The following is a 26,837-nucleotide window of genomic DNA, read 5'->3' on the forward strand; positions in this document are numbered from 1 at the left end:
ACAGGTCGTATGCGTAAAGCAGAACGAACTTGGCTGACAAATTGCCGTGTGTCTAAATAACTTCACCAATATTTAAAACAAATTTATGCAAATAAATCTTGTATTTTGATGATTTTCTCTTAATTTAGTAAAGCTTCATATGATATAGATGGCAAATATTTTAAAGAGACTTTGCATGAGGAGCTTACGAACTTTTTCTACCTTAACGAATAACAAGTTTGTTTTCTCACAATTTATATCTTTATACATGATTTACCTATCAGTCTGGAACGGGATCGATCAATACTTATGCCCTCAATGAATTTCTCCCTGCATACCTGTATAAAAGGCTGCTTTTAATTAAATCCTCCAATCGAAGCTTTAAAAATAGAATTTCAATTTTTTCGTGAAACCTTCTAAATGTTGAAGTACCTACTGTTATTTTGAACCAAGAAGTAGAAAAAAAAAGGCTATCACAAATAAGCCTTTAAAAGTGTACTCACCATTTATTTAATGTTTTTTCCATATTTATTTCTTTAAAGCTTTGAATTTAACTATGCTGTTCGTACCAGATTAAAGATGATTTTTTGTTTGTATATTTTACGCCATAAGATATTAATGGCAAGAAAAGTTTGAGGAACGCCGACTTTTTCTTTATCTCTCTTTTTTGAGAAGTGTTGCATACTTACTTTTGTTATTTTATGTATATTTTTACTATAATTTGTTTTAAGTTATTTTTACTGTAACAAATTTGTTTATTTTACTTTAATATTACGTTTTTTCTTTTCACAATGCTAGAACTGCCACAAACAATTGTAACTGGAAATTTCTTGTATCTGAAAAGTGGCCTAAAGGAATCAACTTTAAAAATTATCACATAAGTAAGTTGAACATATTTAATTTAATTTTATTACTTGAATTATTAATATTAGAACTTGAATACAATTATTGTATTCAAGTTCCTTTAGAAACCTTGCAAAACAGGAAAGGAAAAATATAAGATTTTATCATCAGATATGGAAGCTAAAATTTTGAATTTGCATTATGGCCTGTTATAGTATTATTATTATCATATATATATATATATATATATATATATATATATATATATATATATATTTATTTATTATTATTATTATTATTATTTATATCAATGGGTCACATGGATCAGCTTCACAGGCCCAAAGCAAGCTGGCCGTAAGTTGAGCACCACAGACTAATAGCAATAGCTCAGAAACTTATTTGGTATTTCCTACCCATTCCTGATTTATGATATTTTTATGATTGTTTCCAATATTTTTTTTCCTTTATTTAACATATTATAGAAAGGTCTCTCTTCATACAAACACAAGAAACTCCAAACCCAAATAGTTTAAAGTTTCTTCCTGGTGTTCCAGTCCTAGAATCTGGTACTTTTGATGTGCCAAATATTTCTACTGCATCAAAGTCTCCTCTTGCTCGTCAGTTATTCCAGATTGAAGGAGTAACGGCTGTTTTCTTTGGTCCTGACTTTATAACAGTATCAAAGGTAATTTTAAATTAGTTGATAATAAATGATTTAAAGCTTCTGATACTTCCAATTTCTTAGTTTTTAAAATAAAGTTACAGTGTATGCCAGATAATCCCATGGGCGCCCATAAATGAAATTTTAGAGGGGAACTGAGAAAATTTTTATGTTTCAAGGCTTTAATTTAAAGGAAAAAACTTACCTTTTTCTGTTTATAAAGCTGAAAATATTAAATTTGCAGATTTTGGAATTTAGACAGACTTAACCATTTTAAGAAGAGTTATATTTTTGTTTTTCTTAAAAGACAAGTGAAAGTCTATTCTCTAAGATGCATTTTCACAGTTGAGGCAGTGAGAAGCAAAGGGATATAAGTGCCAAAATTAAAAATTTCAAGATGATAAACAGTACAACTGTAGGAGAACATCTCCTCTGTCTTCGGGCAAGACATCGTACTAGTAGTCCTGGTAGTATTTGCTATACAGCATGAATCAGAAAAAAATTTCGATGAAAGCCCACCTAGGATCTGAACTTCAGATGCATTTTTCTCGAAACTTAAAAAAGTCCTCTTACATCTCTTTGCTTTTCACTGCCATAATTATGAAAGCAAATTCTGAGCAGATTAAAATTTCTAAAACTTTAAAATATTTTTTATTTTTTAACAACAGCTACTCATTATTTGCTTACATTGAAATAGTTTTATATTTATGGTTAAAATTTATTTAAAAATAGACAGTATTAACTTGAACCCCTCCGCCCTTTCTCTCCTTATGAGTGCCCATGTAGAGTCCTCAATTATTTAAACTTCTCTTTTGACATATGTGGCATTAAACAAAAAAAAAAGTTACTCACTTTTTTTTCAAAACATTCAGTTAAGTTCATATCTAATTTTTCCAGATTTGAATCACCACGCTTTAATCAAGTTAAAATAACTCATTATGGAGCAGTTTTGACTAAATAAATTGCTTATGTTTTATCAAGAATATCTCAAAAGTACTTTTAGTAAAAAAACTTAGTTTCCCAAAATGACATAAAATCGAGCTAAAACTTTTCATTTCACCGCCTTATAAGTTTCCTGAAATCCTACTCCTCTTCTATATGTTTTTTATCACTACTGTTTCATTAATGAATTAATTTTATTTATTTATTTATTTATTTTTTTTTTTTTTTTTGCATTGATTACTGAAAATGTATTGAATAATGAATTATTTTGCCATCAAAAGTTGTACCAGAAATGTTTCTTGAGTTTCTCCTCCTCCCAGTTGCAAAGTCCACCCTCTGCAGTTAGACCACAATAAAATCTTTACTAATAATAAAGCTGAAAGTCTCTCTGTCTGGATCTCTCTCTCTGTCCGGATCTCTGTCTGTTTGTCAGGATCTCTGCGAGGTGCATAGTACCTAGACTGTTCGGCCGATTTTCATAAAATTTGGCACAGAATTAGTTTGTAGCATGAGAATGTGTACCTCGAAGCGATTTTTTGAAAATTCGAATTTGCTCTTTCTCTATTCCAATTTTAAGAACATTTTCCCGAGCAAAATTATCATAAGATGGACGAGTAAATTACCAAGTTATCATAACATGGAACCGTAACATGGGCAAGTCAATTGGCGAGAAATTCATCATACATTATTTGTAAATATACAGGCGAACCAAAAGACCTTTTAATTTTCTATTACGGGCAAAGCCATGTGGGTGCCACTTAGTGATGTAAAATACCTGGGTATTTATTTTTAGGGGTAAATACCCAGGGTATATACCCGGGTAAATACCCAAAATGAGTATTTACCCGGGTATTTATTTCAAAAATTTATATTCAACTAAAATACTTTTCTGCATGTATTCCACTATGTATATATACAGGGAGTTTTGTTTTAACCTTCAAGACCTCTATTTTTGCAACCATTAGTCCTAGATTTACCCTTCCAATTGCAAAAATGTTCAAAATCAGATGCAGACTTAAGATATTGAAAATTTAAAGTGAAAATAAAAATGAGTAAAAAAATACAAATTTTAACTTTATACACGGGCGCCAGGTCCTCTGACTTATCTTTAGGGAAATAATCTCCATTGAAAAACAATTCCAACAAAAAAAGTTTGACATTAGAACGACCGTTTGTGAGCGGTTGTGTTTAGCAGCGTTTTGTGTCTTACACCACTTTACACTCGCCATCAGTAACATCTTTTGGGGGAAAAATATAGCAGTTAATGAGTGCTTATATAAAATTATATGTGTGCAGAGTGGTTTTTCAAATTGTTCGAGGTTTTGCAGCGTGTTTTGCATATCACGGCATAACATTTGCATGAATTTTTGAATAGAAATAAAAAAATGTAAATACCTTGTGTTTTTTACTTAGCCAACCTATCATTCTTCTGAAAGGGTAATAAGTTCTAATCTCATCTTCTGCATGGTCCCTTAAAACTTTCAAATGGAGTATCTCCTTGAGTTTTGATTGCACAAATGTCAAGTTTTTTTGTGTCGGTAAGTTTTAAATGCAGATCATTTCTCTAAATATAAGTTAGGGGACCTAGGGTCGTATAAAAAGTTAAATTTTGTAGTTTTTGACTCATTTTTATTTTTGCTTCAAACTTTCAAAATCTTTATTCTGCATCTGATTTGAAATATTTTTGCAATTGGAAGTATGCATCTAGGACTAACGGTTGCAAACATAAAGGTCTTGCAGGTTAAAACAGAACACCCTGTATAAACAACCATATACAAAACAATAAATTTTCCCCTAAAATTTGTATTTTGATCACACATGTAAAGAATTATTGTGTGAAACAACTCAGGAAGCTAAAATGATATTCACATTAAATGTGTTGGATATGCCTAATCAATGTTGATAGCCAAATTTCACATATAAAAAGCTTTATTCTGCAAAAAGTAAAAAGCTTAACTGGTTACCAAAAAAAAAAAAAAAACATCTTCTCTAATTATGGCATTGTAAAGAAAGATTCTTTGGTTCACGATATGTTTCTTTCATAATTTCATAAAGTCTTTCAATAAAAAATATTATAAACTGTGTAATACATATGTAAGTATCAGTTTTACCAATTATTTCATATTTAGATTTAAAAAAAAAAATTCTCATTCACTTTTTGCATTTTTTTCTAAAATACCCAGTTTTTGGGTATTTACCCAGGCCTTGGGTAAATACCCAAAAAATATTTACCTACCCGCTGGGTATTTACCCGATCCACATCACTAGTGCCACTAGTAAATAAATAAATAAAAGCTTTTAATTACAATTTTTTTTAGTATAATATTAAAATGGTTTTACTTATCATTTAACTGATTGGATTTTCAAAAAAGGTTAAGAATAGTTTCGATCTCAGCAGTTTTCTCATGTATTTGTAGATGATGATTGTTTTTAAAAATTCTAATATCGTGTAACATTAATTGACTTTTCCAGCTAAATAATTATTTATGGTGTAAAATATTGCTGTCTTTTGGTTAAATATAAATAAATGTTAGTAAATTATTGCTTGGATTTTTTTTAAAGGCATTCACTTATCAATTGAATTTTAATGAAAAAATTTTGTTACTACGTAGTACTCCAATCATCCAAATCAATTGGAGCTGGACCCCATTCGGATATTTGGATATTTTGGATAAAAGAGTTTATTGATCAATTACTTAATTTATGTTGAAAATGAGAGAAAAAAAATTAAAGAAAGAGAAATTTTAATTAATAAAATTAAAAGGTAACACTTTTCATGCTAAGCTTACTTACAAGGACTTTACTTTAGTACAGTGTGTACTATGTACATATGGTAAGGTAAATAAAAGGCATTTCTTGCTGAAAATTTTGATCCAAGCTGCTAGACTACAGCCACATAGACGGAATCATTATTTTTCGACGCGCATTGTGTTTTCTCCTTATTTTATTTATTTTTTCTAGATTCTGAAAGCGATTTGGATAATCAGCGATTCAGATAATTAGCGTTCTGTTGTACTTTCATTTAGATTTCTTTAACTTCCTTCTTTTCATGAGTTAAAATTTACTTTAATTTAATGATCATCTTTTAAAATTTTACTGCTCTAAAAAAATGTTCATCACTAATTATTTTGAATGTTTAGGCAGATGATGATATTGAATGGAAAGTTTTAAAACCTCAAATTTATGCCACTATCATGGATTTTTTTGCCACTGGTCTACCCGTTGTTACTGCTGAGCGAGAATCATCAGAAAATGGTGAGTTAACTTGTTTAATTTCAATCCATTCTTATTAGTTAAAATTTAGAACATTTCTTCAAGTAAGCTGCAAGTATTTATCTACAAAATTTAATCAAGAACATTTTTGCTTTGGTATGTTTAAATTTAAAAAAAATGTTCAAGTCGAATTCAATATCTAGATCCAAGAGAAATCTAATGAAAGTAACATTCAATGGAAAATACTTTCATCAAATATGCTTAGCACGTCTTTACAATTCATACAGAAAAGGTTATTTTGTTTAAAGATATATGTTGTTAAATATTTCATTTAAAAATGTTGGATGGCTTTTCTACTTTATTGAGCAATCACGATTGTTTATTGTTCTCACATAACTGTTTTTGGCGTGCTATGATTTTATTTTCCTCCCGCCTCCTTCTGCCAGCACTACCGTCAACCGGCCTCACGATGCTGCTCCTCTAGCGAAGACCATCTTCAGGTTGTGTCCGTATCCTACACACATACATACACACACGCCATGCCTACATACACACACGCATGCCTACACACATATACACACACACACACATACCCACACACTCATGCCTGCACACAGACACACACAGACACAAACACACACCTACACACCATGGGCGTCGCTGACTCTTCGTTATTGAGGGGGACGATTGATGCAATGCAGAACAATCACCAAAAGATTATACCCCCCCCCCCCCTTTTTGTTCTTTTTTTTTGAAAATGGAAACTTTAATTTAGTGATGTAAAAAGAAACGGGAAGCCTTGCATCTCAAAAATAAAAAGAATGAAATCATAAATATAAGTAAGAATTATAAATAAATACCTGTGTGCTGAAAAGTAAAAGAATACAAAGCAAAGTTCATAGGCACAAATTTTCAGGAAACAGCTAGCACGTGTTTCCGAGTTACAAGAAACCCTTTTTCTCTCTTAAAGAAGGGAGTTTATGGATAACAATATTTTCACTTTTTATTTTCAAGGGAGAATAGCTCGACTCATTTCACAAGCAGAAGTTTTAAATTTCCAAAAAAAAACTTACTAGATAACGGACTTCCTTTTCCCTGGTATTTTGTAGTGCAAAATACCAGGCATTGCCGTAAAATGCCAAGAAATACCGAGAGTCGACTGAACATCGAACACAAAATTGAATATCCATTTGATCACTGATCGTAAATATATCAAGAAAATAGTGATGTAAAAATATCAATAACTTCAATGTTAATTTATAGCAGCAGAGTTATTATTTTTGATATATTTTGCACTATTATACTATTATAATATTTTTTATTTATTTCTTTAACTTACACTTTTCGTTTCGCATTTACTTATAAACAGTAAAAATAACATGAATAGAAAAATGTATTCTTTTAAATCCGTTTTTATCTTTGAAAGATAAGGCAGAACAAATTGATTCATTTCTAGAAGGATAATGGCAAAATAAGCCGTACCATTCAATTTTCAAAGAAATAAAAGTATAATTAACAATGTGCGTCAATTCACACATTGACCTATAATTCACCCAGAAGCCTTTTTCTTTAAAATAAATAATTAAATTAAAACTTTTTAAATCTTTCACTTTTCTTTTATAGTCCTATATCAATGTTCATTTTGTAAATGAATTTAATTATCTAGAGAGAAAATATTTAAATTTTAGATCAAAATTAGATGCGCAAGGAAGGGCATTCTCCTCACATTTAGGTTTATAAAAACTAAAAGTTAAAAATTCAGCTTTTATTTACATTTTATAATTCTCTGAATATGCTATAATCCTAGATTAGTATTAATAATCTTGATCAAAGACTGGGAATTGAGTAAATGTTTATCGCTACATCAATATATTTAAATAAATAAAACTGAAATTTTATACTTATAACAAAGGACTAAAATATAATTCTAAAAGAAATTCCTTAAGACTTCTCATTGCTGCGACATCTGTTCCGGTAGATTTTAAAAACTGGTGCGATTTTTTTTTATTTTTGGAAGTTTCAAAGCTAGAAATGTTTCAAGAATGTAATATTTTAACTGCTTCATTTTGAAGCAATTTAAAGTTGTTCATATAAATATTAACTTTATATAATTTAATGTAACTTATTTATTTCTTGGGAACTTTCAAGTTAAATAGAAAAAAAAAATTATCATTTATATTGCACAGTTTCTAGTTCCAAGGGTTCAGCACACAAACTTTTTAATTAAATATAATTTTCCACTACATTTTGTTGTATGGTACAGTTGTGTATAACTTAAAGGACAGTAATTTATAAAATTATAATTGGAAAAATTAATGTTCTCAACATAAATTATTACAGACCAAAGCAACCGAGTGATTCGACCAGGCAGACCCTTCATTCAATCCCTTCTTTGTAGTGCGATTTTTACTAGAGAAAATAAACTCCAAAAGATTTGTGAACCATTTTAAATTTACCATTAATTAGGAATTCCAACCAAACTTCGAGTTTTCAGTATTTATACCAGTAACGTCTACCTTCAGCAATGTACGCATTCATTTAAATGCAAATTTTACTGATGTTTATAACAATGAAATTTTTAAAATTATTGCTACAAGAAACAAGAAAAGTTTTGAATTTTAAGAACTTAAATTATTAATTTTTAGTGCATTTTTGGTCACTATTCTTGCAAGCCAAAAGACAATCAAAGCATGAAATTAAGATATTTCTTCTATGGTGGAGAGGGAGAGAGTAACCAGAATCCCCTCTTCAACCTTCATATATCTTAGAAGTAATGTAATGTATTAGAAAAATATATGGATAAAATATTTTTTGTTGTGAACTGTCAATAAATAGTGAAATACTTTTATTTTCATGTTGTCAAAAATTTATTCTATCAGTAGCGCAATATCATTATTTTCGTCTGAAATGTTATATTAACTTGTTGATGAAAACTATGAAAAATAAAAATGAAATACCAAAAACTTTCTTATAATCTTCGCTTTTTTGAGAAAGGCTTATTTTACCAGTGAAAAAAGATAGGGAAAAAAAAAGTTATTTTAAAATTATTTATTTGAGTGAAAAACTCAAACAGCTTTGTAAACGAATACATTTCAAAACTGTTTTAAGGTTCATATTTAGGCTAAAAGAAAACATAAGAAAAGAAAAAATATCTGATACCAATTTAAACTCTAGTGTCGGTGGCGCTAAAAGAATCGAGGGGCCCCCTAAAGGGAACAGAAATCTGAGAGGTATTTTTCTAATGAGGGTGTCTTCAAATATTTTTTGAGAGAACCCCCAATAGCTGTTCATCGTAATGCCTTTTTCTGCAGAAAAAAAAGAGAGCAGTACTTACTATAAAAGAATTAAAATGGGCCTTGAAGTTTTGGAGAAATTGAAAATGATGGTTAATTTGAGTTGCAGAATTTTTTTGCCTGAAGATTGCTGCTCCAACAGCTGTGTTTGGATAGAAAATAACATACTTTTTGCAGGGAATAGATTCGATCTTGATCTTAATTCTAAGAAAAAATTTTCTTCTAAGACCATGTGATCAAGAGAAGGAATCACAAAGCGAATCCCAATAAAGATTTAGCACCTCCATCCAAGTGGTCAGAAACATGGTGAGGGGATTTGAATGGTGGATCGTCGATTTAATGAGTTTTGTTAGTAGGAGGTGGGGAGTAAGATACAGGAAATACGAAAAAGAAGTAGAGGGCAAAAAAGGCAAGAAAGTAAATGGACAGCGAACAGTGTGGGATGGGAATCAACTGACGTTCAGATGGTTCTTCAACTGTTATAGATAAGGTAGTTTTTGCTGAACAAGGGGTCACTTTCTGTTCGTTTTCTTGGTAGATCAGCAGGTCTATTTTGGTCCAAAATCTTTTCTTCTTCTTTTTTTTTTTTTTTTTTTTGTCACACATGAGTAAGACCGGAATTTTTTGTATGCGCATTTATTATTCTCGAATGTTGAGGGGGGGCTTTTGACGAGTTCAAAATATTGAGGGGGACTTGTCCCCCGTGCCAACAACGCCCGTGCTACACACAGACACACAGGGGCGTAGCTAAGGGGGGGGGTTTTGGGGACAAACCCCCCCCCCCCCCCGAAAAGTTAGTCTCAAAAAAAAAGAGAAAAAGAAGAGAGAAGATAAAGAAAAAAAAAGAAGAAAAGGAAAAAAATTCCAAGCGATTATACATATATATATATATATATATATATATATATATATATATATTATATATATATATATATATATATATATATATATATATATATATAAAAGTAACCCCCCCCCCCCGAAAGTCGGGTCTAGCTACGCCACTGCAGACACAAACACAAACCTACGCACCAGGGTTGCCAGACGTCCCGGATTTCAAGGGACAGTACCGTATTTTGAAAAATTGTCCCGCGTCCCGGGGAACTTCCATACGGGACGGCTAAAGTCCCGTATTCCCCTTATTACAATATTTTACAAAACGAGGCATTATTTTAAGGAAAAAAATTTAGTATAGCAAAAAATGTGAAAAAAAGAGCAAAAAGAAAATCATGTGGCAGCAAACGCAAAATTATTTTCATTTAAATTTGGTTTTTGTTTTGGCATGGGCGGCAGACCAATGATTACTTCCTCTTTGCTCATTGACTAATGTTGGAAATATACCCCTGCGCATGCGTCGGTAATCGCAATGAAAACGATTTTTATACTTTGATCGGCGACATTTTGTAAAGTTTAATGCTTTGATATGATTGAATTTCTCAAATTTTTCATAAAGAAACATTCTACATCGAAAAGCACCCCTTAAAAATGCACCATATCCAGTAATTGCCCTCAACCTTAAAAAAATATTCCCCCCCCCCCCCCTCCGCTTTCACTCTTAGAAGTCTGTCCTATATTTACTGTTCTAAAATCTGGCAACCCTGCTACACAGACACAAACACACACCTACACACACACTCACACACACATGCCTGCACACACGCAAAAAAACGACATTGCGAGAAATATAATTTGAATTCAAGATGTCAAAATTCAAATTAATTCTTTTTTCCTACTTTCTCCACTATCTGTCAAAAAGTCTTTAGTCAGTTATTGTCAAATTACCTATTACTATCATAATTTAAGTTTTATGAAGTATCACATGGTATATACAGTAGTTACAACACACAACCCGGGACCAGATCTTTTGCATTATACAGATTTTGACTTTATAACAGATCATTTCAAATTTTAAAACTAATATTCGGAATTTTTTGCATATTTGCACTTTAGAATAAGTTTTAACTTCAATGAGAATTAAAGCACTAATATACAATATACTATATATATCGTTATCGACAAATAAATATGCATCACAATCAAAAGAAAGTGAATTATTCTGCACTTTTGCTAGCTTCATGGTTTGCACAGCAGCTGCATTTTTAAAAGCAATAAAGATTTTTTTTTTTTACTGTGAATATAAATTATCATTTAAAAGCTTTGAATTAAGATAAAGAGATGAATCCCTGTTTCAAAATTTGATTTGTTTAACAATTTTTAGGTTTGCAAAGCAGAACAAGACTTTTTTAACTGTAAAACTTATTGTTTACTTCTGAAAAGTTGTGGGGTTTATAGAGGATTGGGCTATACCGGTCGGCGTTATAAAGGTATCCTACTGTATTTATGTAGATTCTCTGTTAAACTGTGAGCTTTTATAAGCCTATTAACATTTAGTGAAAGCTCAACCAGGAAGTGTGATAGTTCTTTATCTCGTGAAACATCATGAGCCAAAGTTAAAAATAACTTGTTTATTATGGCTGTGATATATAGAATGACGTATTTCACAAAATGTTGAAAATTGCAAAAATGAGTAGCTCATCGCACTTGAAATGATTAATGAAGCAAAACATCTAAGTTTAAACCTGAAATGCTATTTTAAACATTAAGAGCTATGAAATGCATGTTAAGAGCAACAAGTCGAAGCTATCGGTAAAATTGGGCAGGCTCAACAAGCCCCCCTCCCCCTGCCCCCAAAAAAACAAGTCTGACTCAAATTGAAATTGAAAAAAAAAAGAGGATGAAACGAAGAGTCGGGAGTTTTGTTAAATGCAACTGGCAATTTGCATAGTCTACTGACGTGATCTTGTTGCAAGAAGGAAATAACGAATGAGAAAAAAACTAATGCAAAGTGAAATTGGTAAGGAATTGGTAGGGTGTGAATATAATATTCATTACTCTGAAGTATAAGAAATTCAGCTATGACACATTTAGTATTTGTTTTTAATTTTAAATTTAAAATGCTTTACTTTTAACTTTATTTTTGCACATGATCACTGCATAAGTAAAAGTTCAGTTCAATAACTTAAAAAAAAAAAAAAAAAGTTTCTGAAATTTTTTTTTTATTATAGTAAACAAAACTTTAAGGGAAAACAGAACAAATCCAACTTCAATAGAGAACTGAGACAAAATGTAACTACTATTTACGCAACTGTAAATTGCACTGAAAAGTAAAAATAATAAAAGTAAAATCATTCTCTAAATGTCTTGGCTATTGTGAAACATAAATGTTTGCAGTTAGTGCAAAATTATAAGCAAAGGGGCTGTCCAAAAATGATGTCATTTTTTTTTCATAAGCATATTGTTGTGTGATGTCACAATTCTTTCTACCCCCACCCTCCCCCTTGTTACAAACTCACAGTCACCCCCCTCAAAGCGTGATCATTTGTGGACAACCCCAAGACTTAGTTATCATTACACACATATGTTATTGCTAATGTAGCATATGCAAATATCATTTAATTGAAGAAATTGTTGCAAAATCTATGTTTATGCAAATTTATATATGTGCATTGGTGAACTTTTCCAGGATTATCCTGGAGTTCCTGGCTTTTGTAATTCACGAGTCCCCGTATTCTGTTTCTTCTTTTTTTGTAAAAATAGATAAATCTATATGCATAAATGGCTACTTCAGTATGTATGTATGTCCATGGTAAGCTTCAAAACTATTTTACCGATTTTAACCATTTTTTCACCATAGATAGCTACATTATCAAAAAGTAACAAAGATTATAATGTATTTCTAAAAAACTTTGTTTAAAAAAATATTTAATGTTTTATATGATTTTTTGCAGGTTTTTATACTTTTTTATCCTACAGACCCCCAAACCAGTTGTGCCAAAAAAATCTTTTTTAAACTAAGATGTAGGAAATTTAATTATGAATACAGTTGGCTCTCTATTTAATGACTTTCATGGGACCGCAAAAAAATCATCCTTAAGTAAAATGCGTACTTAAATAGAATGCTTCTAAAACTAATGTTGAACATCCAGGAGTGTGAAAAGTCATCGTTAAGTAGATAAAGTTGCTAAATAGAGTGTCATTAAACAGAGATCCAACTGTATGGTGATGAAAACAATTTTTACAAATAGAGCAATTTTCGTAATTTTTATTAATTTTTGAAAAAACCTTTATTTTGCACTTTATTCTGAGTTTCATTTTTTGCTTAACTCATCCCGTGAAAAGTATAACAGCCTCTTTTCTAAAATTTAAGTATGTAATAGTCAAAACATTGCTCCCTCTTCAGAATTTTTTTTTTTCAAAAACATGCATATATTTTTTTCTACAATTTTTTAATGCTGAAAAACATCATCATATCCTACATGTATCACTCAAAAAAAAAAAAAAAAAAAAACATTCCTTGCTCTTTTCCTGTCTTTGAAATCACAATGTTGATTTCAATTCAATATTAAAGCAGTCGATCTTAATCACTATAATGTTTACCTTTTTTAAGTATTATTTACTTCTATATTTCATGACGTCATGGCCACGTGATCTAACGGTAGCACTTTCTTTTTCTTTACTTTTTTGTTGTTTAGGGAATTCATTTCTTCCTTTTCCATCCCCCCTGGACATTTTGCTGCATCTATTTTAAGTAACATATTTGTGGGCATTTAATTCAATAAAAACTGATTTTTTTTTTTTTTTTGCAAACGCTACGTTTTGGCACTACAGGGAACACAGAAGAGAAGTTTTTACTTTTTTGCACTGTTTCATTAAAAAAAATAAAGCACACAGTTTTTGAGTGATCTTTGTTTTTGTTAAAGAATGGGCAGTTAGGTTAAAATAAATAGAAATAGATTAGAAAATTTTGAAATAGATCATATAAATAGATATAAGTCACTACAGGCGGCATTCTCGGCTTAAAATGGAGAATGGCACAAAACAAAACTGCGTGGAGATAGATATCGAAAATATTTTATTCCTATTCATATTGATAAAGATAGATTTAGATTGATTAATACTGCAGCCAACTTTATTTAAACAGACATCTAAGGTGGCAATTTTGGCATAAAAAGGTGAATGACAAGTAAGCCAAACAGCCACCGTGGTCAGCTTGTTGCATAGAAAGGGTAATGGCGTAAAAGGGCAAACCAGCTGGTCGGCGCAGGCAGCTAGTGAATAATAAAAAGCAAAGTACTTATTTAAAGGAAAATGTTGGAAATGCAATTAAAACAACAAAGACTGAAGATAAATTGTGTTCCCTCAATCTCATGTGCAAAGAGCCCCATACCTGAAACATGGATGCCTCCCCCCCCTTCAAGCAAGAGCACTCCCCCCACCTAAAAATTGCAAAGACCCACCAAACACAGGAATCTTCCCTAAAACAGAGAAAAATACCTCTCAAACCTCTCCCCCCCCCCCCACCTCCTAAAAATTTTGATAGAGCAGTCTGGGTTAAGACCCCCCACCTAGTTGAGCACCCCTGCCTGAAATAACTTCGGGCCTCATGAAGTCTAAATCTACCTCTATAGATAAGTGCCTAACTAATTTACATGATAGTACTTACTTCCCAAGCATTTTTTTTTCTTCAAATGAATCAATATGATCAAATAAAAGTGTGATATTCTAAGGATCATCCTCTATGGATCAAAAAGAGGAAAAAAGAATTATCCAAATCTTTTCATTCAGTGAAAAGCTATCTATAAAAAAAAAATATGTTTCAAGCTGATAACCTCCTTTGTTATATAACTGGTCTGCTATTATCATTGTATTTTAACTGAGTACACTTAGTTAGGTTGTAAAAGAAAAATATAAAATCATCAGGGCCATAGAGCCAAGGCGGGCCCCTCGTCAGTTATGTCACTGGGCCCCTCCCATCTCCGAAAAAAGGAAAAATAAAGGGGGAAAAGGAGAAAAAGGGGGGGGAGGGGAAAGAAAATGGGGTAAAGAAGAAGAAAAAAGGGGTAAAAAAGGAAAAAAAATCAAAACTGCTTACTAGAAACAATTAACTCTATTTTGAGTGCCAAAAGTGTAAATTTTACTTTATCTTTATGTTTTCTCTTACTCAGAGTTTTTCCCGCTTTTTGTTCCTACCTTTCTTTTTCTTTCATCCTTTCTTTTTTGTGTGTCAGTATTGCTGGGCCCCCTAGTTTCGGACTCGGCTGACATGACCTCTCGTCGGGCCTAAAAATCAGCTTAGATTGTTTACTAGGACTTAGAATTAACACACATAAAACCTTTCATATGCTTGTTGTTTATTAGACATTGCAAATATTTTTTGAATGTGATTCTCTAAATGTCTATCACATGTACTCCATTATTTTGGGGTATGAAAACCAAAATATGTTACTTGATTGACTACTTTTGTACCTGATTTCCAAAGTAGCATAAATATTTGTGAACAACAGGTAAATATAATGTATTAATATTGCAGATTTGGATGCAGATGATGATGATGATGAGACAGTTCAAATGATAAAAGAGTTGCTAGAGACCAGAATTCGACCTGTTGTGCAAGAAGATGGTGGAGACATTATATATAAAGTAATTTAAATTCTAAATAGAGCATTCCATAGAAATAATGAATTTAAAAAAAAGTTCTGTACCTAAAATAATTGTTTTTATTTAAATTAAAATGTTCTTAATTACTTCATTTTGATTTAAAATGTCGTCAAGTGTATCACTGGAATAGTTTTTGAAAAGTTTCCTTTTCAATCCGATTTTTGATAGAAGATGACGAATTCCTGGATTTATATATTGCTGTTACTTAAAATGCACTCACAAAAAATATATGCACTCAGAAAAAAAGTACTACTTTTACGAAACTAAACATGTGTGTAGTGTATGTAGAGATGAGCAAATGATAACAAATTCAGAACAAAATATTTTTTTGAGCAATCACAATTGCTTATTGTTCTCACTTGACTGTTTTGATGTGCTATGATTTTATTTTCCCCGCCAGCACCCTCTGCAGCATCACCGTCGACCGGCTCCTCACGATGCTGCTCCTCTAGCGAAAATTGTCTCCAGGTTGCATCCATATGCTACACACACGCGCATACATACACAACTACACACACACGCACGCACACACAAATACATACACCTACACACATACACAAACACACATACATACACACACAGGCATACATACAGACACCTACACATACATACAGACACCTACACACATAACTACTCACACACTCATCACACTCATATGCCTACACACAACTACCCACACACTCATCACACTCATGCCTACACACAACTACCCACACACTCATCATACTCATGCCTGCACACAGACACAAACACATATGTTTACACACACATACATATCCCCCCCCCCCCCCACAAACACTCATAAACACAACTACCCACACACTCATACCTGCACACAGACACAAACACACATGCCTACACACATACACATACCCCCCACACACACGTAATCACACACACTACATACACACACACACTCGTGATTGCGAAAAACATAATTTGAATTCAAGAGGTCAAAATTCAAATTAATTTTTTTTAAATTATTATTATGAAGTTATGGCATGAAAAAGGCTAAAAATCAGTAAGTTATATTTTCACCTCTGGTAGCTATACAAGCCAAAAAACGGTGTGACATTGAACCAAGTAGGGCACCCACCCCCATGACCCCTGCATAATCTTTGTAACTGGTCAGTTGATTCACCTGTATTCAGGGACAGTTGCAGTTGCCTTACCAATTTCATAGCTGCCAACTTGTACAATTTAGCCATACATTGTAAAATTTTCAGACGTTTTGTACGATTGTAGTCTTATGGCAGATTTGTATGATTTTTAGGTTTCTGGTTTTAATTTTACAATAAATTGCAAACATTTCCTTTTACTTCCAGCACTTTTGAAAGCAACCCCTAAAGGCGTGATGTAAACGACGTTGAAAAGCTAAAAGATTCTCCTCTGTTATTCTCTGTGTTACTCGTCTCCTAAAGACTTTTGTTTGAAGCCAACATTCGGCACGATATCTCGGTTGGCAAAGCAGTTCAGCGCAGAATGATACATTTTGCCTCCAAGCATCAAGGAAGTACCAAAGTGATTGGTGGGGTTTTCCAGCGACGTTCAACTGAAGAGCGTGGCCTATGCATAAACAGGGTTCGTACGCTCCTTCAAAACTCCTCCAATACTCCTTCATTTAGGAAAAAAATTTGAAGGGCCCTTCCAACTCCTTCATTTTGGTTTTAATTCCTTCAAAACTCCCTCTTTTTTTGATCAAGACTACATAATCGTCCTCTATGACAGTAATTTAAAATACTTCGATCGACAACTTAACTTCGTCTCAGGGGCGAAGATATAAGAGCGATTTTTATGTAGTAATTTGATATATTTTTTTTTCATTAAGATGTGATTTACAAATTGGTTATAGAAGCCATAAAAGTTGAATGTGAAAATATTATTAGATGACTAAGACATTTCATAAGTGAATTAAATCATGCTTAAATGGTGCTTGGCTATTTTGTCAAGTATTGTGATTATTGCTTTTAACTCTGCTACACTCTCAGTAGCAAAAGTCAGTTTGTTCAGTACTTAAGTATTAAAAAATACATTAGTAGATGTACTATATTAAGTGATTTTGTTAGAAAAGCAATTGTTTAGTAAATTGGACTTTTGACATTGTAAAAAGAGTCATCCACAAAGGATGTCATGCCTTGAGGGGAGACGGGCTCATGAAATTGTGACAAGGGAAAGAGAGGGTGCCAAAAAGTGACATCACACAGTTATTATAACAATATGTTTATGAAAAATAAGACGTGACAAGGGAAGGAGAAAGGTAAAGTGTGACAAAGCTGGAAGGAATTCAAATCTGTTGAAAAAAAAGTGACAAAATTTTTGAGGATAGCTCAAAATTACTCCTTCAAAATCTCATTTTACTCCTTCAAAACTCCTCCAAAACTCCTTCATTTAATTTCTGAAATTGAGTACGAACCCTGATAAATCTCTGACGCGTTGTGCATCGCGCATAAGGCATTCTGTCTGGCTATCATCACGTGCAGTGATGTGTTTGTTATTAGAATTACTGATACTAAATTAATCTAATGCAGATTGCATAGTAAAAAGTGAGAAACATAATCTAGCATTTTTATCTAACAATTACACGAAGTCTTCGAAAGTTTGCTATTCTTTAAATTTAAAATTTCTAAAGCTAAGAAATATGACCTGATATTTCTGGAATGTTATTCGGAAGATTATCCTAGAATCTTCGAATCATGAAAAGGACCACACTTTGCATTTTGCTCAGTTTGCATACGAATATCAAGATCGAACAAGGAATAGCTAATGACATCAAACATCATATTTTCAAAAAAAAGCACCAAGACCTGTCAAAAACTACTGTTAAAAGAACCATTATTGAGACATTATTTGATAGACAATATTTGAAAGCTGCAAAGTCAGTTCAAAGAAATAAAAGTTTATTTATTTACCTATTTTTAAATTTATTTAATTTTATTTTATTATTATTTTTGCTTATAAAAGCAAAAATCAAGTAAAGGTAAGGACTTGAAAATATTATAATACTTCAAATTTTGATACTTTGCTTTATAATGGTCAAAAAAGAGTGGAAATATAGCCACGGCGTACATTGTAAGATGTTTTAAGTTGGCATGTTGGCAGCTATGCAACTTGTCCTAAACGTGCTGTATTTGCAAGAGATCTGGTGACTTTTTAAATCATGGGAGTACGGCATATCCTTGAAGACATTGGGAATGTTGTACAGTCCGTATGTGGTCGACTGTTGTCTTGCTGATAAATGGCACTTGGGTGACTTGATATCCTATGCAATACAATCAGCATTGAAAAGCCGTTCGTGTATCTGGGAGCTGTCCCTTTCATCCCATTTGCCTTGAAGGATGACTAGAGATATAATGTGTCCCAACAAATTGCTCCCCACACTATTACACCTTATGTTATCACTGTAAGCTGCTAGATAAAAAGCTTCGAATCGGACTGCTGGCCAAGGGACCTCTACGCATGTGTGTGGTTCATCAGCGCTGAGTCTGAACCAGGATTCGTCACTGAAGATCACTTTCCTCCAGTCGATCTCACTTAAACATGCACGTGAATAATGTATTGTAGTATAAAGTATCAACTTTCTCAAAAACCTTTTGGACTTGAAAAATGATCTGCAGGTGTTGCAGGCATGACAGTATGATTTATAGGACTCGACCGATGCATCGGCCTGGCCTATGCATCGGCGCCGATGGTTTAACAATTTAGCCATCGGCATCGGCATTAGCGGCCGATGCTAACTTGCAGGAAACATCGGCCCTTCGGCCTTAAAAAACATGAAAAAGCCGATGGAATTGGCCGATGTTTTTGAAAAAAAAAGGATCTTTGTAGTTTTACATTTTAATACAAAGTAAAGGGAGTTATTGTTTTCATATAAAATCGTTTACTTAAATTTCAGTATGAATTTCTATTTTAGTCACCCCTGAAAGAATTTTTAATACTGCATTCAGGTACCAAACAAGTTAATTGTTGCGTTGTTTCTTGCTGCTGGATGTACACATGTATCTCTCATAAGTCATAACTCAAAAATGGTAAGCTGTAGAAGGCTAAATTTTCGCATGTGGGGTGTGCGTACGTTCCAGTTGTGCACGTCCCTTTTTGTTTTCGATCAGGTGTTCTAAAAAGCCCATTTACTCATTTTTTGTGGCTATTAACTACGTATTTCAATGCAAAACTAATATAGCGTCTCAGACTGACGATCATTTGGAGATATATTGCCGAATTGGAGACCATGGAAACAAATATGAGATGGCGAAACCGGTTTTGTTTCATTTTGTTAGATTCCGTTGAACCGATGGTAATTTTTAATTTTTCGATATTTGTAATATGAATCACAGTAATGCAGTCTTTTCTGTATCGCTTCGGCGGAACTACAAGTTTGGAACCCGTTGAAATACATTTTGGGGCTCTATTTCTCTATCAGAGAAGTTGTAAAACATCTATCACAAGCATTTTTGTAACTCCTACAGTTCCCCTATGGTTATGGGGTCTTTCGCGCAATTGCAACATTTGCTACATTTTAACTCCGCCACTGAACATCAAAATAAACTCGGGTGCAAGTTTTAAAAGTTTTTCTGCTCAATGTTTATGATTATTTTGAACTATTTTTTACGACTATTTTTTGTATTTCCGAGAACACTTGCGTGCCCCTCCTCCCACTCCCTTAATTTCTGAAATTAAACTCTAGTTGTACTTCTGAGTTGTTCAAAACTAACACCATTCAAAAAATTGGAGACTTTTTTTTAAGCTTTATCTATTGTTTAGGAAGAATTTAGAGCATTAATGTAAGAAATTGATTAAATACGTTTTGAATGGTGACATAATTCGGAAATCAAAGGGACTTTTGAATTTTTTCTTCGGAAGTGCTGAAGTAGATTCAGAAACTCTTCCGAGGCGTTGGTGGTAGCGGTTCTGTATTAAACAAATAAGGCCGAAGTTGGGGCCGAAGTTTAATGTTGTGTGTTTGTGGGTGACCCCCTACCCCACCCTCGTCGTTTCAAGCATTTCTTAAATATTTAGCGTATATTAATTTTGGTCAAGAAATGTCATTTTGCGTACTTCTTAAACTTGTTTCACCTATATTTCGTAATGAGCCATCTTTTTTGCATCTTTAATAGTGATCGATTTTTTTTTCTGCTGTAAGTAACTATTTTTATGTATTTATATAAAATCAGTGAATAAGTTATTTTCGTTTTCATCATATTTTTAATAATATGTTGTAGAAAAGTTTTAAGGATTTTCTACCATGCATTTTTTTAAATTTCAGAAAATTATTGTTAAATTGAAAAATTTCATTTGAACTTGTTTGTAGTGCTTCATAAAAGATTAAACAATCAAATTGTTCAATATTATGTGTGCAAACATCAAATCAAGTAGTATATGTATTCAGTTATTAACTTGGTGTAAATATTGAGTTTGTTTATTGTGGCTGCGTTTTAAGAACTTCGCTCTTTTCATGGCTATTTCTTTTTTCTGCAAAATTTATGTCACTGTTATAGCTTTTATGAAAAATACAAAATTTTCTGTTCATAAATTTTAAATTAGTATAGAAATATTCCTGGTATGATTTAATATTGTAATTTATCTGTTACCTTTTTTGTTTAATTTGATGACTAAAAAATGTCTACGTGCAATCTTTCCACTTTAATTGCGTAATTTGTTGACGGTTTCGTAGTTTTATTCTTATTTTTTTTTGAATCATTAAACAACATAATTTAATGTTTTTTAACTGTGTTTAGTGTACCTAAATCCATACATTATTACGATATTACTGAAATCTTAGTTATATGTTCAATTTAACAAAAAAAAAAAAACAATTTGTTATTAAACAGTCTCTTTGTTTTTCTTCCTTTCTTCTTTCTTTCTTTTTTTTTTTTTTTTTGACTGTTCTTCTTTGTCTTCTATCATACAGCAGTCAAAAAAGGAGAAGCATATCTACACCTTATAGATTGTACATAGTACGATCCAAAAGTTCGGGGGACAAGCTGTATAAAACCTTACCCAGAATAGTTCACATTGCCGAAGCACATCCACCTTCAAAAGGTCACCTTGAGGGACTATGTAATTCTGCCAATGTTCATATAACTTTTGGATCCTGGAAGCCATTTTTTCGCTACCTTCTGTGATGCAGCTTTATCTTCTCCTGACGGAAGAAAGCGGCGTCCATGCAAATGTTTTTTTGCTGGGAACAGGTAAAAGTCACACAGAGCTAAGTCCGACGAAACGTTATGTTATTTGTTTGTCATATCAGAGTATTGACCAATCGCCCTGTGTATCCTCAACATGAAAGTCAACTTCTTCCCAACGGTGAAGTTAAAGCAGCAGCGCAAGAGGCCTTACAAGAGGTTGCGATAAATGTCTTGTTAGAAGTCCTTCTAAAAGCTATACGAACGTTGGCAGAAGTGCATAGTCGTTCAAGGTGACTATTTTGTAGATATGTACTTTGGTAGTGTGAACTATTCAGGGTAAGGATTTATACAACTTGTCCTCGAACTTTTAGATCACACTACATACGTATGAGTTTTCAACTTACTATTTCATAACGTTTTTGAGTGACGCAAGTTTACGCACATGAATACATCACAAGAGAATTTGCGATAATTAACTAAGGAGGCGTTCAAAATGGACAGTTTGATCATCTATATGTTCTTAGGTACATATGCATGTACAGATGTGCCGAAAAAACTTGTGAAGTTTAAATTGGGTGATCGTAAAATAGAAATTTAGGTCGAAATCTGATTTTTTTTGTGATTACAATTCCTTATTCGGAGCAAGGAAGTAAAGTTAAATGAATCAATGATCCTTTAAATCCCTGACAATGTTATCAATTTATTTTTATTTATTATTATTATTATTATTATTTTTTTTGGCCATCGGCCAACGGCATCGGCCATCGGCCATTTGGAGGAAAACAATCGGCCATCGGCCATCTTTGAACAATCGGTCAACAATCGGCATCGGCCCATCGGCCAAAAAATGCCATCGGTCGAGCCCTAATGATTTATGCTGCACAAGATGTACAAATAATTCTTTTTTTGATACAAAAAATCTTTTCAGATAGTTGATACTTATTATGATATATAATGGCTCCTTATATTTGAATGTATAACAATTAAAGGCTAAAGTTTAAAATTCGGAAATAAAGTGCAAATATATGCATAACAATGTGGCATTTGTGCAAATGGATTGAGCAATACATAAGTAATCATTACCAATGAAGAAGAGGAAATAAAGGTCCTTTTTTTCATTAAATATTTGTGTTTTAAATGCATAGATTAATTATTAGTTATAATTTTAGCCTAGCTGTTTAGAAGTTTAGTTAATTTAAATTTTATAGTGCCAAGCGTTATATAGTGTTATATTGTGCCAAGTAACAATGGGTATGTCACTTTGTGTGCCTTTGTTAGACTCTGGGCTTAACTCATGGGAGCTTAGTCCCTGTACCTCATTTCAATCTCTTAAATTTTAGAAAAATCTTAGAGATTATACGTTTAAAAAATAATTAAAATTTTACAATTTCATTGGATTAGAATGTCAGATTTAGCTCAATCTTGTTGATATATTCAAATATATATATATATATATATATATATATATATATATATATATATATATATATATATATATATATATATATATTTTATACTTTGTTTTTATAGGGTTTTGAAGATGGTATTGTAAAACTTAAAATGCTAGGAGCTTGTACCAGTTGTCCTAGCTCTGTGGTAACATTAAAAAGTGGTGTAGAAAATATGCTGCAGTTTTATATTCCTGAAGTAAAAGGAGTTCTTCAGGTATAATAATTATTTATTTTAGTGAAAATTATTATTTTATGGATGATAAATATTGAACTTACTGTGGGACAAATGTTACATTGATTGCATTATCACGGCTGCAATTGTGTTCCGGCATTAAAAATAGTTGCTTTAGTAGACAGTAATATGAAAAATAGTCTTCACTAAAACTAACATTTATTTCATATTAATACAATGATACTTCAATAAATAGACATATCTTAGCTGCATGGTGTGTAAAAGGGACTACTTATAACTGAGGCTAGACCAATAGGCGGGGCAATTTTTCCAAAAATAAAGAAACAAGAACTGACACTTTCTGGTAATAATTCCTCATTGTCTGACTGCTAACTAAAAACAACAGTAAACGACTAAGTGAATAGAAATGCCACATTTGTGATATTTCTGATTGTGAAAAAATGCACTCATTTTTGAAAAATTAATGCAATAAGGCTTAAAGAAATTAAAAAGAAAAAATTTAGTGAAATTCATTCAGATTGCAAACTGAAAAGTTTAACGTCTACAAAAATTTGAAGCAGGAAGAATGACACTTGTTGAAAAATATGAACATCACACTCATTTCTAATCACGAATATGTTACATTTCCATTTCCTACTTTTTTTTAAAACTCTTATTTTAAAAAAAAAGGGGGGGGGGAGGGAAACCAATCCCAATTTTTCTTTCTGCTGAAAGTAAGAGGTTAACTTATAAGCAAATTTTCAATTTTTTTCACCCAGGGAGTTTGGGTTTAAATGTATTTTGGTCGTTTTTCCACTAAAATTGTCACGGTTTTTGGCCATAGTTTGGCTGAAATAGTCGCCACAGTCACCTTTGCTTCAAAATAGAAGCTTTAGTTGCTTTTTCATTGTTAGTGGCATTATTGATTTATGTGTTACATTGATTACATAAACAACACTGGATTTTGAAATATCAGCAATGACATAGTTTCAAATATAATGAAGTTGTATAAAAGTGCCTATTTACAATCAGAAGAGAACTCTCAACATCAACAATCTTCAATAAGTTTATAAAAGATCAAACTAAATGCCATTCTGTCATATTTAACTACATAGAAAAAAAAAGAGCATCAAAAAAGAAACCAAAGCTTTGTTCTACACAGAAAATAAAGTAGGGTTTCCGCTACGGTCGCATTTTTTGCAGAAAAGACTTTCCCAATTAAGAAAATGAAGCAATTCATTTTCGTTTTTTTGCCCAAACCTTTTGCTGAGTGTCAGACACAAGCAAAAAAAGGGGGGGGGGAGTTATACACACATAGCAGACAAACACCAAACACTTTTCTCCCTTCTCGTGAGAAGGGAGAGATAAAAAGAGGGCTCTCTCTGGCATCTTTTCTCCAATGGGGGGAGGGGGAGGATAGTTTTATAGAGAAAGCAGTCCATTGGTTGAACTTTGAGCTCTTTCTGGAGAAAGCTATGATTTCATCATTTTAATTTCATGCACGTGCAGCAACGTTTCGCATTTCGAATCACTTGCTACTTGGATTTTTCTTCGGAACTAGTTTACTCTCAAGGTGCATCATTGTCCAAATGGATAAATATTTATTAAATATAAGAAAAGTTGACGATTCTGCATCACCAACTGCAGAAAATACTATTAGCACACCTGCAAACTCTTGCTAAGTTTTAAAATAAATTATATATTGGTTGAAGAATTAAATGGGGTATCAAAGTTCTTATGTATGAAAAAGAATATTAGTCATAGCTAAGATTGATCAAATTGCTATGAAGTTTAACAATACTTAGTCTTAATGGGGATTAAGTGTCACCAATAAATATTTTATTGTGGGAATCACACTTGGGCCATTTTAAGAATCAATATTGTGTTCTTTCAATAGTGTGTATCATTCTTTACATACCATATTTCATAGAAAGTGCTACATTTGCTGAGAAACATTAGGTTAAATTTGTAATTCAATTATCAACTGCAACTTAAACACATTAAGGCATCTAAGATATGCAAACGTATTCATTCCCCAAAAGGTCTTAGCATTTTGCTAAAGCTTTTCCCCCCATTTTAGCTTTTTTACTAAAAAACTATTGAACTCAGCTTAAACCATGAAATAAAGTAGTATGTTTATTTATGCTGGAAAAGCAATCAGTGCTTTGTTAGATTCTACCATTGTCCTTAATTCTAGTTCAAATAGAATGCAGTTTCGGCCAGGGGTGGACTGGGTCCTGCAAGAGAACGTCAACCTTGGCCTCTAAAGGGAGTAAAAAAAAAGAGTAAAGATAAGTAAAAAAAAACCGATAGTAAACAGGTTTACGGGTTTAAAGAAAAAAAAAGGAATTTGCACCAAAAACTAAAATAATAAAACAGTTTTTATGAAAAATAACAAAATGTGTTCAGACTTGAGGGCGCATCGGCCCGTGGGCTAATGGGCTGGCAGGCCAGTCTGCCCCTGGTTTCAGCTGCAATTTGTTCCTTGCATACCATTTGGTGATTAATGACTTAGTTTGAGCTGATCTGATTTTCACACATTATTTTAAACACTAATAAAGCTTCGCCTGTTATTGGGTATGCAAAAACTTTTAAATCAGAAGTACTAAATTAGAAACTAAGCTGTCCACTTCATTGAACTAAATGACATTCATACAAAAGCATTACTATGCTTGTGTCTTTTTTATTTCGCACCAGAAAATGTCTAGATATATTTTGGCTTTATAAAGTTAAGAATTAATGTATTTTTTGCATGGCAACTAAAACGGGTTTTTAAATGATAAATTGAACAATAAACAGAATGTCCTTTAAAACTAAATTATGTCATTTTTCCAATAATAATTTGTTTATTAACAACTGAAATAATATCTTCTGTATTATATTTCCAGGTCACTGACGAAGTTGATGAGATAGCTGAGAAAGAATTCAAAAAGTTAGAAGAAAAATTAAAAGGCTCCGAAGAATAACTTTTAAATTTATATATATGTATACCTTTTTCTGTACAGTTATTAGAAATGAATTATAAAGTTTGCTAAAGTGAATGACAATTAAAGAATTAAGTTAAATAAGTACCTTTGTTGCATAAAAAGTAAGATAAGAAATAATAACGACAAAGAGCACAAATTATTGCAGGCACAAGTTTTGGCATTACAAGGAACGCCATTTTCAATGCAAAAGAAATGAGCTCATGGATGAAAAAGATATCCAATGCTTTTTCATCCATGAGCTCATTTCTTTTGCATTGAAAATTCTGTTCCTTGTAATGCCCAAACACCTGCCTGCAGTAATCTACAATTTGTGCTATGTGAGGTTATTTATTATTTTACTTAAAGAATTTTTTTTTTCAAAATGTGAAAAAAATGAAAAGCAGCACTTTTTGGTTCATAATATATATTTTTATTAAGACAAACTTCAAATCAATTACTTCAATAACGTATAACTTCTTAACAACCATAACAAAACCATGATAAAAATAAGGACTAAGTTTCAATTCAAAAACTGATAACGAAACTAGCTTCATTTCTTATATTCACTTCAAGTTTCCTTAAAAACTAAAAAGTAACCTAACCCAAAATTGTTCCACATTGATTGGCGAAAGAAATAGCTAAACTAGAGCTTAAAAAACAACTGGAGTAGAAAATCTGGAATAATGAATTACAAAAT

General features: G+C 32.1%; 1 protein-coding gene across 2 annotated transcripts; it reads left to right on the forward strand.

Annotated features, from left to right (window-relative positions):
* LOC129219763 (NFU1 iron-sulfur cluster scaffold homolog, mitochondrial-like) lies at positions 1 to 26,254 on the forward strand. Of its 2 annotated transcripts, none has more exons than XM_054854062.1 (7): positions 1 to 216; positions 778 to 860; positions 1,305 to 1,507; positions 5,566 to 5,679; positions 15,307 to 15,411; positions 23,082 to 23,216; positions 26,063 to 26,254. In XM_054854062.1, the coding sequence occupies exons 1-7, from the start codon at positions 149 to 151 to the stop codon at positions 26,138 to 26,140; spliced, it is 786 nt and encodes a 261-aa protein (XP_054710037.1). In that variant the 5' UTR covers positions 1 to 148; the 3' UTR covers positions 26,141 to 26,254. The 2 variants fall into 2 exon arrangements, with proteins under 2 accessions (XP_054710037.1, XP_054710036.1); XM_054854061.1 differs by having other exon boundaries at positions 5,566 to 5,680; positions 15,302 to 15,411; positions 26,063 to 26,253.
* Positions 26,255 to 26,837: the final 583 nt, after the last annotated feature.

This window comes from Uloborus diversus, chromosome 4 (genome assembly GCF_026930045.1).
Source record: "Uloborus diversus isolate 005 chromosome 4, Udiv.v.3.1, whole genome shotgun sequence".
Lineage (NCBI taxonomy): Eukaryota > Metazoa > Arthropoda > Arachnida > Araneae > Uloboridae > Uloborus > Uloborus diversus.

Excerpts from the sequence above, each read along its gene's own strand:
- LOC129219763 (XM_054854061.1), top strand. The coding sequence starts at position 149 with ATGGCAAATATTTTAAAGAGACTTTGCATGAGGAGCTTACGAACTTTT. Across the intron at positions 217-777 it reads TCTACCTTAACGAATAACAA|AACTGCCACAAACAATTGTA; the intron begins GTTTGTTTTCTC and ends TCACAATGCTAG. Across the intron at positions 15,412-23,081 it reads GTGGAGACATTATATATAAA|GGTTTTGAAGATGGTATTGT; the intron begins GTAATTTAAATT and ends TTGTTTTTATAG.